This window comes from Daucus carota, chromosome 1 (genome assembly GCF_001625215.2).
Source record: "Daucus carota subsp. sativus chromosome 1, DH1 v3.0, whole genome shotgun sequence".
In the NCBI taxonomy this organism is placed as follows: Eukaryota; Viridiplantae; Streptophyta; class Magnoliopsida; order Apiales; family Apiaceae; genus Daucus; species Daucus carota.
This window is the reverse complement of record NC_030381.2, coordinates 49,397,845-49,410,862: the sequence shown is the minus strand read 5'-3', so window position 1 is coordinate 49,410,862 and position 13,018 is coordinate 49,397,845. Positions and strand designations below refer to the sequence as shown.

At 31.7% G+C, this 13,018-nt stretch overlaps 2 protein-coding genes and 1 long non-coding RNA gene across 4 annotated transcripts; 1 reads left to right on the top strand and 2 right to left on the bottom strand.

Annotated features, from left to right (window-relative positions):
• Positions 1-3,145: 3,145 nt before the first annotated feature.
• On the bottom strand, positions 3,146-7,355 carry LOC108204634 (protein DEHYDRATION-INDUCED 19). 2 transcript variants are annotated; one of them, XM_017374172.2, is made up of 5 exons: positions 7,196-7,355; positions 6,952-7,094; positions 4,782-4,859; positions 4,396-4,676; positions 3,146-3,707 (listed from the first exon to the last, which is right to left on the bottom strand). In XM_017374172.2, the coding sequence occupies exons 1-5, from the start codon at positions 7,293-7,295 to the stop codon at positions 3,599-3,601; spliced, it is 711 nt and encodes a 236-aa protein (XP_017229661.1). In that variant the 5' UTR covers positions 7,296-7,355; the 3' UTR covers positions 3,146-3,598. The 2 variants fall into 2 exon arrangements, with proteins under 2 accessions (XP_017229661.1, XP_063941968.1); XM_064085898.1 differs by having other exon boundaries at positions 4,396-4,682; positions 4,788-4,859.
• Positions 5,315-6,945, bottom strand: LOC135149898 (uncharacterized). The gene is made up of 2 exons (XR_010288135.1): positions 6,505-6,945; positions 5,315-6,432 (listed from the first exon to the last, which is right to left on the bottom strand). It is a non-coding gene; the product is annotated as an uncharacterized LOC135149898 (long non-coding RNA).
• Positions 7,356-9,478: 2,123 nt separating the features above from the next.
• LOC108204635 (uncharacterized protein At4g28440) lies at positions 9,479-11,797 on the top strand. The gene is made up of 2 exons (XM_017374173.2): positions 9,479-9,865; positions 11,319-11,797. Exons 1-2 carry the CDS (start codon positions 9,622-9,624, stop codon positions 11,504-11,506), a joined length of 432 nt encoding a protein of 143 aa, XP_017229662.1. The 5' UTR covers positions 9,479-9,621; the 3' UTR covers positions 11,507-11,797.
• Positions 11,798-13,018: the final 1,221 nt, after the last annotated feature.

Sequence of the window (13,018 nt, the reverse complement as noted above, 5' to 3'; positions counted from 1 at the left end):
TAAGCAGCCGGCACTTCACCTAAACCATACTCCGTCCGTCCCAGTCATTTGTATACAAATGGTTGGGACACGGAGACCAAGAAAAAATGTAAAAAATGAGTAAAGTTAGATGAAAAGTGAGTATAGTGGTGGGACCCATTTATATTTAATATTTGATTTGAGATAGTGGAGGAAAGTAGTGGGTGTAATAGTGTTTTTATTATTATAGAATGGAGATAGTGGAGGAAAGTAATTGGTGTAACTAGTTTATATTATTATAGAATGGGGATAGTGGAAGAAAGTAGTTGGTGTAATGTTATTTTATATCATAAAAGTTACTACTTTTGGTATGTATACAATTGGTGGGACGTCCCAAAAAGGAAACTGTATACAATTCATTGGGACGGAGGGAGTAGCCTAGAGTAATATTTTTGAAAAATATTAAATACTCAAAAATTACTTTTAACTTTTTGGAATTTTATTTATATTATATGATTCGGTTACTTATACTACTACTAATAATAAAATATTTTATACATATAAATTATCTACTTAAAATCAATCATGTGTGTCATGTTATTTGAAAAAAATTGGAACAAATCCGGAATACATAGTATTACGTTTGAAAAAACAATATTATATCTTTTGGGTGTGCAACTTTTTTATTTGATTGAACCTTTTAATTAAATTTTACCGCGTATCACTTTGTTCCTTTCTAATATAATTTATGAGCCAGTAAATAATTATAAATAATATTTGATGTCATAAATTTTAATATGAGCAAGGATATAAAAAAGAGGAAAATAGTGACTATCCAACTACACATAAGATTTGGAAACTAATTTACGCTTTGGCCATGTGCTTTGTTATGGAGCCATGGATACGTGTGCTACACAATGAATAAATGATTTCTAGTGGGAGGAATCTTGACATTGCTTATGTTTGTTGCGAGATTTGGTGACACTTTAAAAGATGAACTTCAAATACTTAGCCAAGCTAGTGCAGCAGTTTACACGTTTCGAGATTGATTAAGTTTTCTTTGGATTGTACTAAAAATATTTAATGCTTCCCCCTCATATTTATAATTATTATTATAACTTCATACCATAGGTTTATAGATTCTTTCACTTTACAACCAGAATAATTATTTAAAAAAATGTTTTCATAAGTAAAATATAAAAATCAAATTTAATTCATAAAAAGATTGGTGAAAGATCATAATATTTATGATACAATTAAAAAAAATCTAAATATGTCAAAAATTAAGATTAACATATAGCGTAAAAATGAGTTGATCGGAAATTGTTGGGAGAACAATTCCCTAACTACTTGCATCACTTCGTGAAAATATAAACTACCTGATAAACGTGTAATAACAAATGTTTGGCAGTAGTTTCTCTTTTTATATAATATAGCCTTTAACCCGTGCGAAGCACGGACGGATATATAATTCGTAATTTATTATTTATAATTCAAATTTTAACATCATTTATTAGTATTTTAGTATTAATGGATCGAATTTTAATTAAATTATATTATTCAACTGACTATATTTTCTCCCGATTATTTGAAAATGGACAAACCCTAATATAAATATATATACACACACATATATATATATATATATATATATATATATATATATAAAGAATTTTAATGCATTTAATCCGAATTTAGTACACGTAGATTTAAAAAGAACAATTTTGTAAGCATAGCCGATTGTGTGTAATTCTGTAATTGGTTTTTTTGACAACAATAACTTTTAAAATTAGAGTTAGAAAGAGTTATGTAATGGTTCATGTTTATATTGAAATAGAACATGTTAAAGTTAAAAAGAGTTATATGAAGATTTTTGTTAAAAGAAGATATTCAAAATTGTATATTTATAATTTTATTTATAACATCATTATAATTTTTTAAATAAAATATTATATGATAATGAATTGTTATGAGTGTTTTTAGTATTTGAAATTGTATATAATACTAATAAACTCCATATTTGTAGACTTATAGTTATAGTACCAAAAGGAGAGTACCAAACCAAAAAATATAACTAAAATCTTGGACTACAAATTATACCCATGTTGGCTTATTATAATATAGTATAGATAGACAGAAAGTTAGGCGATGATGTAGAAGCGAAATGTGAAAATAATACAATATGTGAAGTCAATAATCACGTGCCATCTTGATGGAAGATTCGAACTCAACATCAAATATGAAATGAATATTTTCACCATATAATCAGAATATGGATTGTGGAGTCACGTAGAGTATATAATACTACACTATTATTTCACAAATTCGTGTGTATAACACGTTCACACACTTTAATGGTGTTTAAGAAAGATATTTTATACAACTATATAGTTGTTACTAAAAAAATGATAACCTGGTGATTCTAGACAATGGCAATCCTTAAGAAAAACTGCAGTTCACTTTGTAAAGATATCTTTTCGTCTTTCTTAAGAAGTTTCTTAACAAATCTTACTCTTTTTTTTTTGCCGGTAAATGTCAAGATTCTATTAACTGCACAAATCGTTCGACAACACATAATGAAAATAGTATGCTCGACCCCTGTCTGCGTATTTTTTGTTTTACGTCCCGTAACTCTTCCTCAACCTGGCAGCTGAGGCATCCTAACAGACCGGTAGACTTGAACCTTGACATCTCTCCCTCTCCAAACACGATCAGATATGGAACAATTGTGTCGTGCTATGGAATAAATCTTACTTTTTAAGACCTCTTTAAGTAAATTTAAATATTATATATTTTGAAAAAAGATATTCACACAGTATAGCCTAAAATCTCCTCTTTTAGTATATTTTTATGTTTAGTCTGTTCAGGGTTAACGGTTAAGGTTCTGTTTGGAATGTTGTTAAAAATTGTTGGGATGTTTGAAAAAATCCCAACAATTTGCAATCAACCTCTCACGAAATTTGTACGCACTTGATCGAACAAACCGACGGCCTCGTCGATGTCCACATTGAGAAAATCGTCGGTTCCTATAATTTAACATGCCCTACTGGCCTACTGCATAATTAATTTTTAATTATGTTTGCATGATGTAGGGAGTTAATTATAAATAGGGAAATAGTCAAACTACCAGCACATACATAAATACATCAAGAATACTTCAAAATTCAAATCAGTTAAAAATGTGACGCTACTGAGAAAGTACATAATCTTATTATGAAATTTGATCCAATAAAATAAAATATACAACAAATTGTGTGGGCTAACCTTTTATGATCTTATATAGGTAATCTTTCTAGTTTCAAGACATGAATTATCGTCATACTGATGATAATGCCATCATGTCCAGGGTTCTAGTTTCTCTCTCGTTTAAACCTGCCTCGTCAGAAGACCAATAAGAATCCATTTGTTGATATTTGAAACATAAACTGTCTTGTTGAAGTAAAATTTAAAATAAAATGATCAACTTGTGCTGTAATGCAATAGAACTCTGCTTCTTGGGGCAGACGAGAGAAATGCTCTGTGACAATGCCCAGATGTCACTGCAATGGAAGCAACCAGAAAGTGTACCATGTTCTCTCTTTACTGTACCACAGAAAAACTCTACCTAAGTTTGTTATGCATAATTAACTTGCATCTCTGGTTACTCAACTAACAGAGTTGAGACAACCAGATCTTGCATAAACATTGCTTTTCTAGCATCCTGTGTAATTCGTTTTTGTCGCTCTTCAATACTCAATGATGGATCAAAACTGCAAGGGGGAAATAGGGTCAGAAATATTTAAACATACTAAAAACTATATAAATGGCAATATACAGGGCACACAATTGACTCAGAAGCTATAAATGACATAATTTCTAAAATACTATGCCCAATTCCCCGAGCCCTGACAAATGCGCATAAAGCCAAATGATAATCATGTCTACCCACGTGCAACCAGATACCATGAAATACTGAGACCCTATAGTGGTATAAACATATATTCGAGGCACTGGGAATTTAAAGAACTTTTTCTATAATAATAGTAGTAATTAAAAGTTAATACTCCGTATATAATATGAAGATAGTAATTTTCTTTTCAGTACTTGTTCTGACTGCATAAGGGTATTTAAATTTTTCACATAGAATTGTTTGTACAACCTAATACAGTATATATTGATTGCAGGACTTCCGTTTCTGGAAATATAGCTCTATATCTACATTCTGTCTGTACAACATAGCATCTATAAGGAGTTTGAACATGTCTGTGTGTAATTAAGTTCTGGCTATACTTTTAAATATAACTCATGAGGGTATATTAAGATTTTTTTATCAGTTGTACTTTCTGATCAGCACACCATTTTATTAGCACGTGAGCAAACTACAAGCAGAAAGTAACAAAGGCGAAACAATACTAAACTATAAGAAAGGGAGGTACACCATGAACAAATGTAATATACCTTGATTTCCATAGATGTTGTGATGCCGTATTCGTAGATGAATCCTCAGCACATGATGTTACTACTTTTGTGATCTCTTCAGCTTCAGAAGTAGGGTAGTTCATAATCAACGATGAAAGTAGCGGATCAGTGGCTGCAGGAGATGGGGTTGCAGTACTTGATCGATAGGCACCACCTCCGAGAAGCACCTGCAAATGGGCCTCGCGGAGATCTCTTCCCAAAAGAGACAGTGTCTGACTGTCAGGAACTGCAACTCTACGTAATCTACGACGTCTATGCAAGTATTGGTCAATTAAGGAGAACACTTGCATAAGGCAAAGATAATGAGCTATCAAACAAATTTGCTACAAACTTTAAAATTTAACCATTTCCATTCAAAAGGATATCTTAAGCAAGTGCCCGTGTTGCATCCTTATATGAGTTAACATGTCCCTTGCAACCTTGACAGAACATACGGGACAAACCTGCAAAGAAATTGTGAATTCTTTGTAAGATTCAAATAACATTGCTAGTAGGAACTTCACAATCTTGGAGCAATTTAATAACAATGTAAATGACACTTTAAAATGATTCATCCATTGCAATTTGCACCTAGTAAATCAAGAAAAAACATATAGTAAAAGGAACTAGAGATAATCAGGACCCTCCAATCAGTTTTCCAGTGAACCAACCACATGATAGATTATAAATGTTTTCCAGTATATATAACAACTTAAAAAGCTTAGTTTATTTTTTGTACTAGCACGGTGAAGCAATATTTTCTAAAAATATTTATACCTCCTGTTTTACTGAAGTGCATATCAATCAAACACGGAAACGAGCAGCGCACACCATAAAACATGAAAAGGTTCTATTTGGTAGGCTGCAAAAAATTTGTGAGTTTTGGGATTGCAGAAAGGGATGGAGAGAAAAGATGAAATAGCATGTGAGTTTCTTGAGGAAAAGAGGGGCCAAGCCGCAAAGGTTCTCCACCTAACAGAAACACAGTATATATATCTACGAGTGAGAGTCCCAACAATGATGAAACACAATGATGTTCCTCAGTGCTGTTCATGTGAAAATACAAATCTACACTTATTCACTTGCCATAACTTTTGAGATTCTTGGCAGAGCCGTACAAGTCTACCACTCTTGTTATGCTAATTGCATGTTTAATCGAGATGTGTGTTGATGGCCATAATGTCCTATTTGGGTGCCGTAGGGATCACGCCTGGGTTTCAAAGGCCATCATCAGAAGGTTTTTTGAGATTAGTGTCTTAATAACATTGTACATTACCTTTTATCTCCATGGCTTCTTAACTATTTATAGTCAATTATCAGAGGTGCCGACTCCTTCCTAATTATCGGGGTGGAATGACATGTTTTTAGACCTATTAGTAGGTAGACCAGATGATCTGAAAGTAGGTTTTTAGGTGTCATGTATCCCAGAAATTAAGGAATGACTAACGGTGGGTGTAACACAACGCCTGGCTTGACAGGTGTCAAGCTGGAAACATGCTTGCTTCCGTAGGCCTCCTTCGGCTCTGTGGTTATCTTCCGTTCTGGACCGTGAGGATTAAGGCTACCGTTCCGTAGGGCAGCAAGCTGTAATGGCGGGTTTATTTTTGGGAGCCATCATGTGCGTATGTAAACAAATATGCAGCAATACCACTCTTCTTATGCTAATTGCAATTTTTAATCAAGATGTGTGTGTATGTATGTATATAAATATGCAGCAATTGTAACTAAACCTGTAGTTTCCGATCTATATACTCAAAACGCTAATTAACCATTCACACACCCTGAGTCCTAATTGAGGCCAATGCAATATCCCCTGTTCCTGCCATATTGAACCTAAATGAACCAGTGCTCATAACATCTCCCCTTCACAATCACTTTACGATTACCAAAGACTTTGATAGCAAAAAAAGAAGAAGCCATACACAACCTTATCGTATAAAGCTCCCCTAACTAGCAATCATCCACAGGCTGACACAACACAGCACAATTGACTTTTATATTTCCTTTCCCGGCTTTGGTAGCCAGTCGTTAATATCTCTGTTTGTAAAAAGTTGAGGAGTCAAGTCTCACTCGAATATGAGTTTGTGAGTATCTAAGTTATGAGTTCACCTTCATGGAAATAGCAATTTATTGTACCTAGAATCATGAACTCAGGTTCCTGACAAGAATTCTTGGCTCCGCCTCTCTAAACACCTCAAATAAATTTTATTAACATTTGTTAAATCATGTTGGCACTAGCAAATATCCAAAGAAAAGAAACACACCAAACAAACTTGCAAATTTTCTTTTTAATCTGTGATCAAATGACAAGAGCCAATGAAATCACATAACAATCATAAATTAAGCTTAAAGATCAAAACTTTTACAACATAAAACAATATCTCCATTCTCCACCATTCCCTTGAAATCAAGTATAATTAAAACACAACTGCCAATAAGATCACATAATAACGCAATTAAGCTCAAAGATCAAAACTTTACAACATAAAAACAAGATTACAACACAACATATCTTAAAAAATTGACAATAATCAAGACAAGAAAGAAAAGGCTCACAGTGACTCTAGACTCAGAAGGGTGCTCATCTTTAAGATGCAAACAAAGAGTAGCCAAATCATATTCCTCATAACAATAAGGGCAAGGGAAATCAGGACGACCATCTTCTTCAACATCAACAAAATCATCCATGTTTAAACGATCTGATCAACAAAACACAAAATTAAAAAATACCCATGTGATAAAAACATAAATAAATATATCAAGAATGAAAAAATGAATTAAAAGTCAAGAAAATTGAGACCCATATGAGAAGAGAGACGGGAGGTGTTGTTTTGATGGTGGTGATGAATGAAATGACGCTTGGCCGCCGCTAGCCGAGAGGTCCAATATTCAGAATCCATTTCTACAAAATGGATTATTTGAAAAAATAGACAATTTTGTTTTACAATTCTTTTGTATGTATAGCTTTGTTTTTATCTTCTATATTTATTTTTATATATATATTTGTGGTGTTTGTACTTTGCAGGATTGTTTATTGTTTATAGGTAGGCTTTGCTTGATTTGGGTATACAATCTCTAAATTAATCGAATGAAATAAATTTTAATTATCCTTTTTTGACAAGAATCAAGAATGTAATAAAATTATTTGAGTGAAATAATATGGTAGTTGAACCTTTAATGGTAAAAGTAGTAATATGCATGTGCTGATTTCTAAAGAAAGATTCGGATATGATATGTCCCTTGGCCGACAGGTTGCCGAAATGAGAACCTGTGGTTCGTAGAGTGTTAAATCCTCTTTAAAAAGACTTAAAAAGAAAAAAGAGATGTTCTTTTTTGCTAACTAAAAAAGTATGACTCAGTAAATTTATTATTCGTCCCATTCATTTATATACAATCTCCTTTTTGGATGTCCCACTACCAACTATATGTATTCCGTAAACTTATATAACATAAAACACTACTACATCACATATTTTCTTTTGCTATCTCCATTCTACTATGTAATATAAACACTATTATACTCACTACTTTCCTCCATTATCTAAAATCTATTATTACTTATAAATAGATCCTACCATTATACCTACTTTTCATCTAACTTTATTCAGTTTTTACACTTTTTCCTGAATTTCGTATCTCAACCAAATGTATACAAATGATTGAGAGTGAGGGGTATATGTTTTTAATTATAAGACATATTTAAACTTGAATATTTGATTTTATATGAATATAGTTGATATGAATCATAGTTTTTGAATATGTTTATGCGAATATAGTTGATATTTGTGTTTGTATGCGGAGACACTATATAAATCTAAAATTGAAGGTAACACGCGAATATAAACTTTAATAAATAATACTTCCTCCATCCCAAAAAGATTGATATGCTTTGACTTTCACGGAGATTAAGAAAAAAGTAGTAAAAGAAATTAAATTAGTTGAAAAGTTGGTAAAGTGATGGGACCCATCAAAATTTTAATAATAGATTTGAGATAGTAGAGGAAAGTAGTGGGTGTAATAGTGTTTATATTATTATAGAATAGAGACAGTGGAAGAAGTAGGGGGTGTAATAGTGAAAAGTAGTGTTAAAAAATAGTAAGTGTAATAGGTTCATTCTTTTTGGGACGTCCCAAAAAGGAATAAGTGTCAATTAAAATGGGACGGAGGGAGTATTATATATGCGATTAAATAATGCTATAATTAGAGAAAAAGTTTTGTTTTCTCGATTATTTTTATAAAAATAGTTACTTAACAAATGTCCCATAAAACTTATTCCAATGTACTAACAACTTCTTAATACTTTCGTCTTTAAAGTGTAACATCCAATTCTTTATATTTCAAATCTTATTAAATATATTAAAATTTTATAATATAAAAATCAAATATACTTGCTACTTTTCTTTATTACACATATTTTTTATATTAAAATCAAACGGTTACATTGCTAATTTGCTATCCTCATTTTCATTACTTTTCCATTCTTACTTTACATATTTTTTAACTTCCATACTCAAATTAAATATAAACATTTGGATAGGACGGAGGGAGCAATAATAAGAATGTATTATTTTGATGTTTGCAGTAGAAGATATTCCTTTTGTCCCCCGAGTAAGTATATATTAGGTGACATGCACAAACACTCACTTTAATGCTCCTATAAATTATAGTTCTGTTTGCTTATAAAAAAATAAATTATAATTATGTGATTTATTTTTAAGTTCTTTTTGGATAAAAATTTAACATCCAGATTTTTATTTTAAATATATTTTTTTAGAAAATAAGTTATAAAATTAGAATCAAGTTCTATGGAAACCTTAAATCTTTAGAGTATTGGAGATCATATATTAATTTCAGTTCATCTTTAAAATATCTTTTATGTTACGTTTTGTGACAAAATTTTATTAATATACATAAAGATGTCATATATATAACTCCAAAAGTCTTAACCTGTATAAATATATTATTTGAAAATGATATATACCATGAGTATTTTACATAAAATAAATTTTTATTTGTGAAAAATAAGTTCAGCGTAACGTGTCTTTCTCATGTATTTATCTAGATTGGATAAAAATATAGAACGAGTTGTTAAAATAAAAATAAAAATGGGGCAATATATATAAACGAGTTGTGAAGCTGCACTTACACCATCTCTGAATTAGGCGAAATTAAAATTAGGGTTAGGGTTCCACATTTGCCCCAAACAAGCCTCATCTTTTCATTTCAATGGCGAGCAACACAAAACAAGAAGGAAGCGCAAGTAGCGTTCCCGCAAAGAGAAAGCCAGTGTTCGTGAAAGTGAATGATTTGAAACCAGGCACCAAAGGCCACAATCTCATCGTCAAAGTCGTCTCCTCCACCACCGTTCTTGACAAAAAGTCAATTCGGAGCTCCGGTAACACTCGTATTGCTGAGTGTCTTATTGCTGATGATACTGCCTCTATTCTCTTCACTGCTCGTAACCAACAAGGTCTCATTTTTATCTCTCTGTGTGTGTTCGTGTGTGTGTCTGTGTGTTTTGTGTTGTTTATGAATTTGTGATGGATGTCAGATCTAGGTTATGTGCTTGTATATCGTGGATTGATGCGGTGGAAATGTTTGTTGTGTTGTGTGTAAGTTTTGCGGATTAATGCTAGTGAATTTGTTTATTATGAGATGTTTTTTGAGTTTTGTAACACGGATAAGTGTTGTTGAAATTGTGTGTTTTTTTTAATGTATAAAAGGAAGCAGGAAAATGTGGTTAAAACTCGTGTATGTTCAGATAGATATATTTCGCTCTTTAATTGCTGTTCTTGACAAGTGTGTAAAGGGGTAAAAAAATGAAGAGGTGTACTTGTCTTTTTCAGCGGCCTACTGGAATCAGTTTTGCGTTGCCTAATCCATATATATTTTGAATTTTTGATCCCATCTGTTCGACATGCATTGGAATTATTATTTCTAATTTGGTTTGTATGCTAGCTGCGAGTCCTTTCCCTGAGCAACTAAACTAAATCGTAAATGGTGCATCTTCCTTGTCCGACGATCTTCTTGCATATTATTCTTCCTTAATTGCTTTGTTCAATATTCTCTTTATTCGCTTAATATACTCTTATTTTCCCCTCTTCTTTATTCTATTATGGCCAAAAACTTTGCTTGATTTATTGTAAAGTAGTCTGTAGCTAATATATTTGGGATAAAATATTATAGGTGGAAAAATATATACAGCTATATATCTAACATGTTATCTATTATCTATTGTGTGTGGTGGGAATTTGGTTAATAAAAATAAGCTATGTAAGACTCACTATCATAAGTAAGCAATGTATATCATTTTGTATGAAAATAATAAATAAGGACCAGTATTTATGAGCAACTTCGATTACTTTTGTAAGTTGTGACGTTCCTACGACAATATTTATCCCTGATTTTAGTAAAATTTTGAGCAAATAAGTTGACCGGTATTGGCCAAAAGCGATCATATAATAGTGATATGTAATTACAAGTGATTATTTTTCTATACATAAAGGCGGTCATTAGATGCCTTGGCTACTGGATCTATGTTTAACCAGCTTGTCCTACACTAGGTATGAGGGGAGGTAAAGGAACAGTGGTATATGTAGAATATACCGGCCACGTGTAAAATTACCAAGTTTCATATTTACTTTTAATGTTGTTAGATTGTTAGGACTTGGGTACTATATGTGAAAATGCATTCTTGCCCTAAGCTACATAGGATGACAGTTAGCAAAAAGTTTTCAACTTTGCTTGCAAGTTGTAACTATATGTTGACGTTTTTGTTTTAGCACAGAGTTTGAAAGAAGATACAAGTTTTTGTTTTAGCACAGAGTTCGAAAGAAGATACACGTGTACTTACTTACATAATTCTTTTTCATTATGTCTATTAGCACAGAGAATAACTGAATTTTGTTTGCATTTTGTGGCAGTTGACTTAATGAAGCCTGGAACGACAGTTATCATACGTAATTCTAAGATTGACATGTTTAAGGGTTCTATGAGGCTAGCTGTTGACAAGTGGGGCCTCGTGGAAGTAACCGAACCTGCAAAATTTGATGTCAAAGAAGATAACAATCTCTCTCTAGTTGAGTATGAGTTGGTTAATGTCGAAGTGTGATGATCCGGATTCCTCACCTTCAAGCTATGTCATTGTCTATGCCATAAGATGTACTGACATAAAGTTCTGGCACAACTGGGTTTGGTATACCAATATCTCGGAGTCGTTTCTGTCTTTCAGCTGATAATATGAGTAATTGGAGTAGTTGGCATGTAACAATGACCCTTGTTTGATTGTTTGCTTCTGATACCGAAGCTAATGAATGAGTAGGTGACACATCGACTTACTCTTCCTTTGATATTGAATTCCTCTGTTTCCAAATTCTAATAATTGGATGTGTAATTTTGGTTCTTGGTGTTTGTACGCGATCAAGCATTATAGACTAGGTGAACTATTAATCAAATGAATTAGTAATTATAAATTTGAATCTTTGTACAATAAGTAGGATATTTATATGAGCAACCTAATTTTCTTTAGTTAGAGTATATTGAATGGCAGGGGCCCTTTTTGAGGCTTTTCATGTTCATTTTCATGATTTGTCGAGGAAAAACCCTTTGGTTGCCCAAATTAAACATATTTGTGCTCTGTTTGGGAGAGCGGAATGAGATGAAAGATTATGAATTGAAGTTAAAGGAGAGAGAACAAATGAGGTATTGTAATTTCCTGGAGTGAAAGAGCAATGGAGTATCATTTGTCAAAACTGTTGAGATTTGAGCTCTGTATTTAGGAATAGAACTGAGGGAGCCATGGAAATTATGATCCAACCATAAAAATACTATGAATGCTGTCCCATCTACCTATGTTTTATCGGTGCCCTCAGGACATAGGTTAAGATGTATTAAAGACACTCGGTGCCCTCAGGACACTAGTGTTTCAAAATTTTGATGTTTGTTTTTCTAAATTTTATTTTTTAACCACCACATTTAGTTTTATTTATTTTTTAAGAAAACATGTATAATAAAATATTTATTTTAATATAATACTCTATACCCAATCTTTGCATTTTTTTATAACTAAAAAATAACAAATATATGTATAAAAAATATAAATTGATTTCATCCCACAAATAATAAGGAGGCCCCCCTGCATGTACACTAATTTTCTAACTAAAATTAGCCTTCTAATTAAAATCAGCTATTTTGATATTTAATAATAAATTTGTGAATATTAAAAAATATAAGTGATAAAATTATGAATTTTTAATAATAAAATCATCCAATTTGATATTTAATAATATTAAAATATATAAATGATAAAATCATAAATTTATTATTAAATATCAAATTGGCTGATTTTAATTAGAAGGCTAATTTTAGTTAGAAAATTAGTGTGCATGCAGGGGGGGCCTCCTTATTATTTGTTATTTTTTAGCTATAAAAAATGCAAAAATTGAGTATAGACTATTATATTAAAATAAATATTTTATTATACATGTTTTCTTAAAAAGTAAATAAGACTAAATGTGGCGATTAAAAACAAAAATTAGAAAAACAGATATCAAAGTTTTGAAAGACGGTAAAAATGGAAAGAATTAGTGGAGTTTGAACAAATAGAATGTAACTCTAATACAAA

Coding starts and splice junctions, on each gene's coding strand:
- LOC108204634 (XM_017374172.2), bottom strand. CDS start 7,295: ATGGATTCTGAATATTGGACCTCTCGGCTAGCGGCGGCCAAGCGTCAT. Junction 7,095..7,195: donor CCGTCTCTCTTCTCATATGG/GTCTCAATTTTC, acceptor TTTGTTGATCAG/ATCGTTTAAACATGGATGAT. Junction 4,677..4,781: donor AACACGGGCACTTGCTTAAG/ATATCCTTTTGA, acceptor ATTGACCAATAC/TTGCATAGACGTCGTAGATT.
- LOC108204635 (XM_017374173.2), top strand. CDS start 9,622: ATGGCGAGCAACACAAAACAAGAAGGAAGCGCAAGTAGCGTTCCCGCA. Junction 9,866..11,318: donor CACTGCTCGTAACCAACAAG/GTCTCATTTTTA, acceptor ATTTTGTGGCAG/TTGACTTAATGAAGCCTGGA.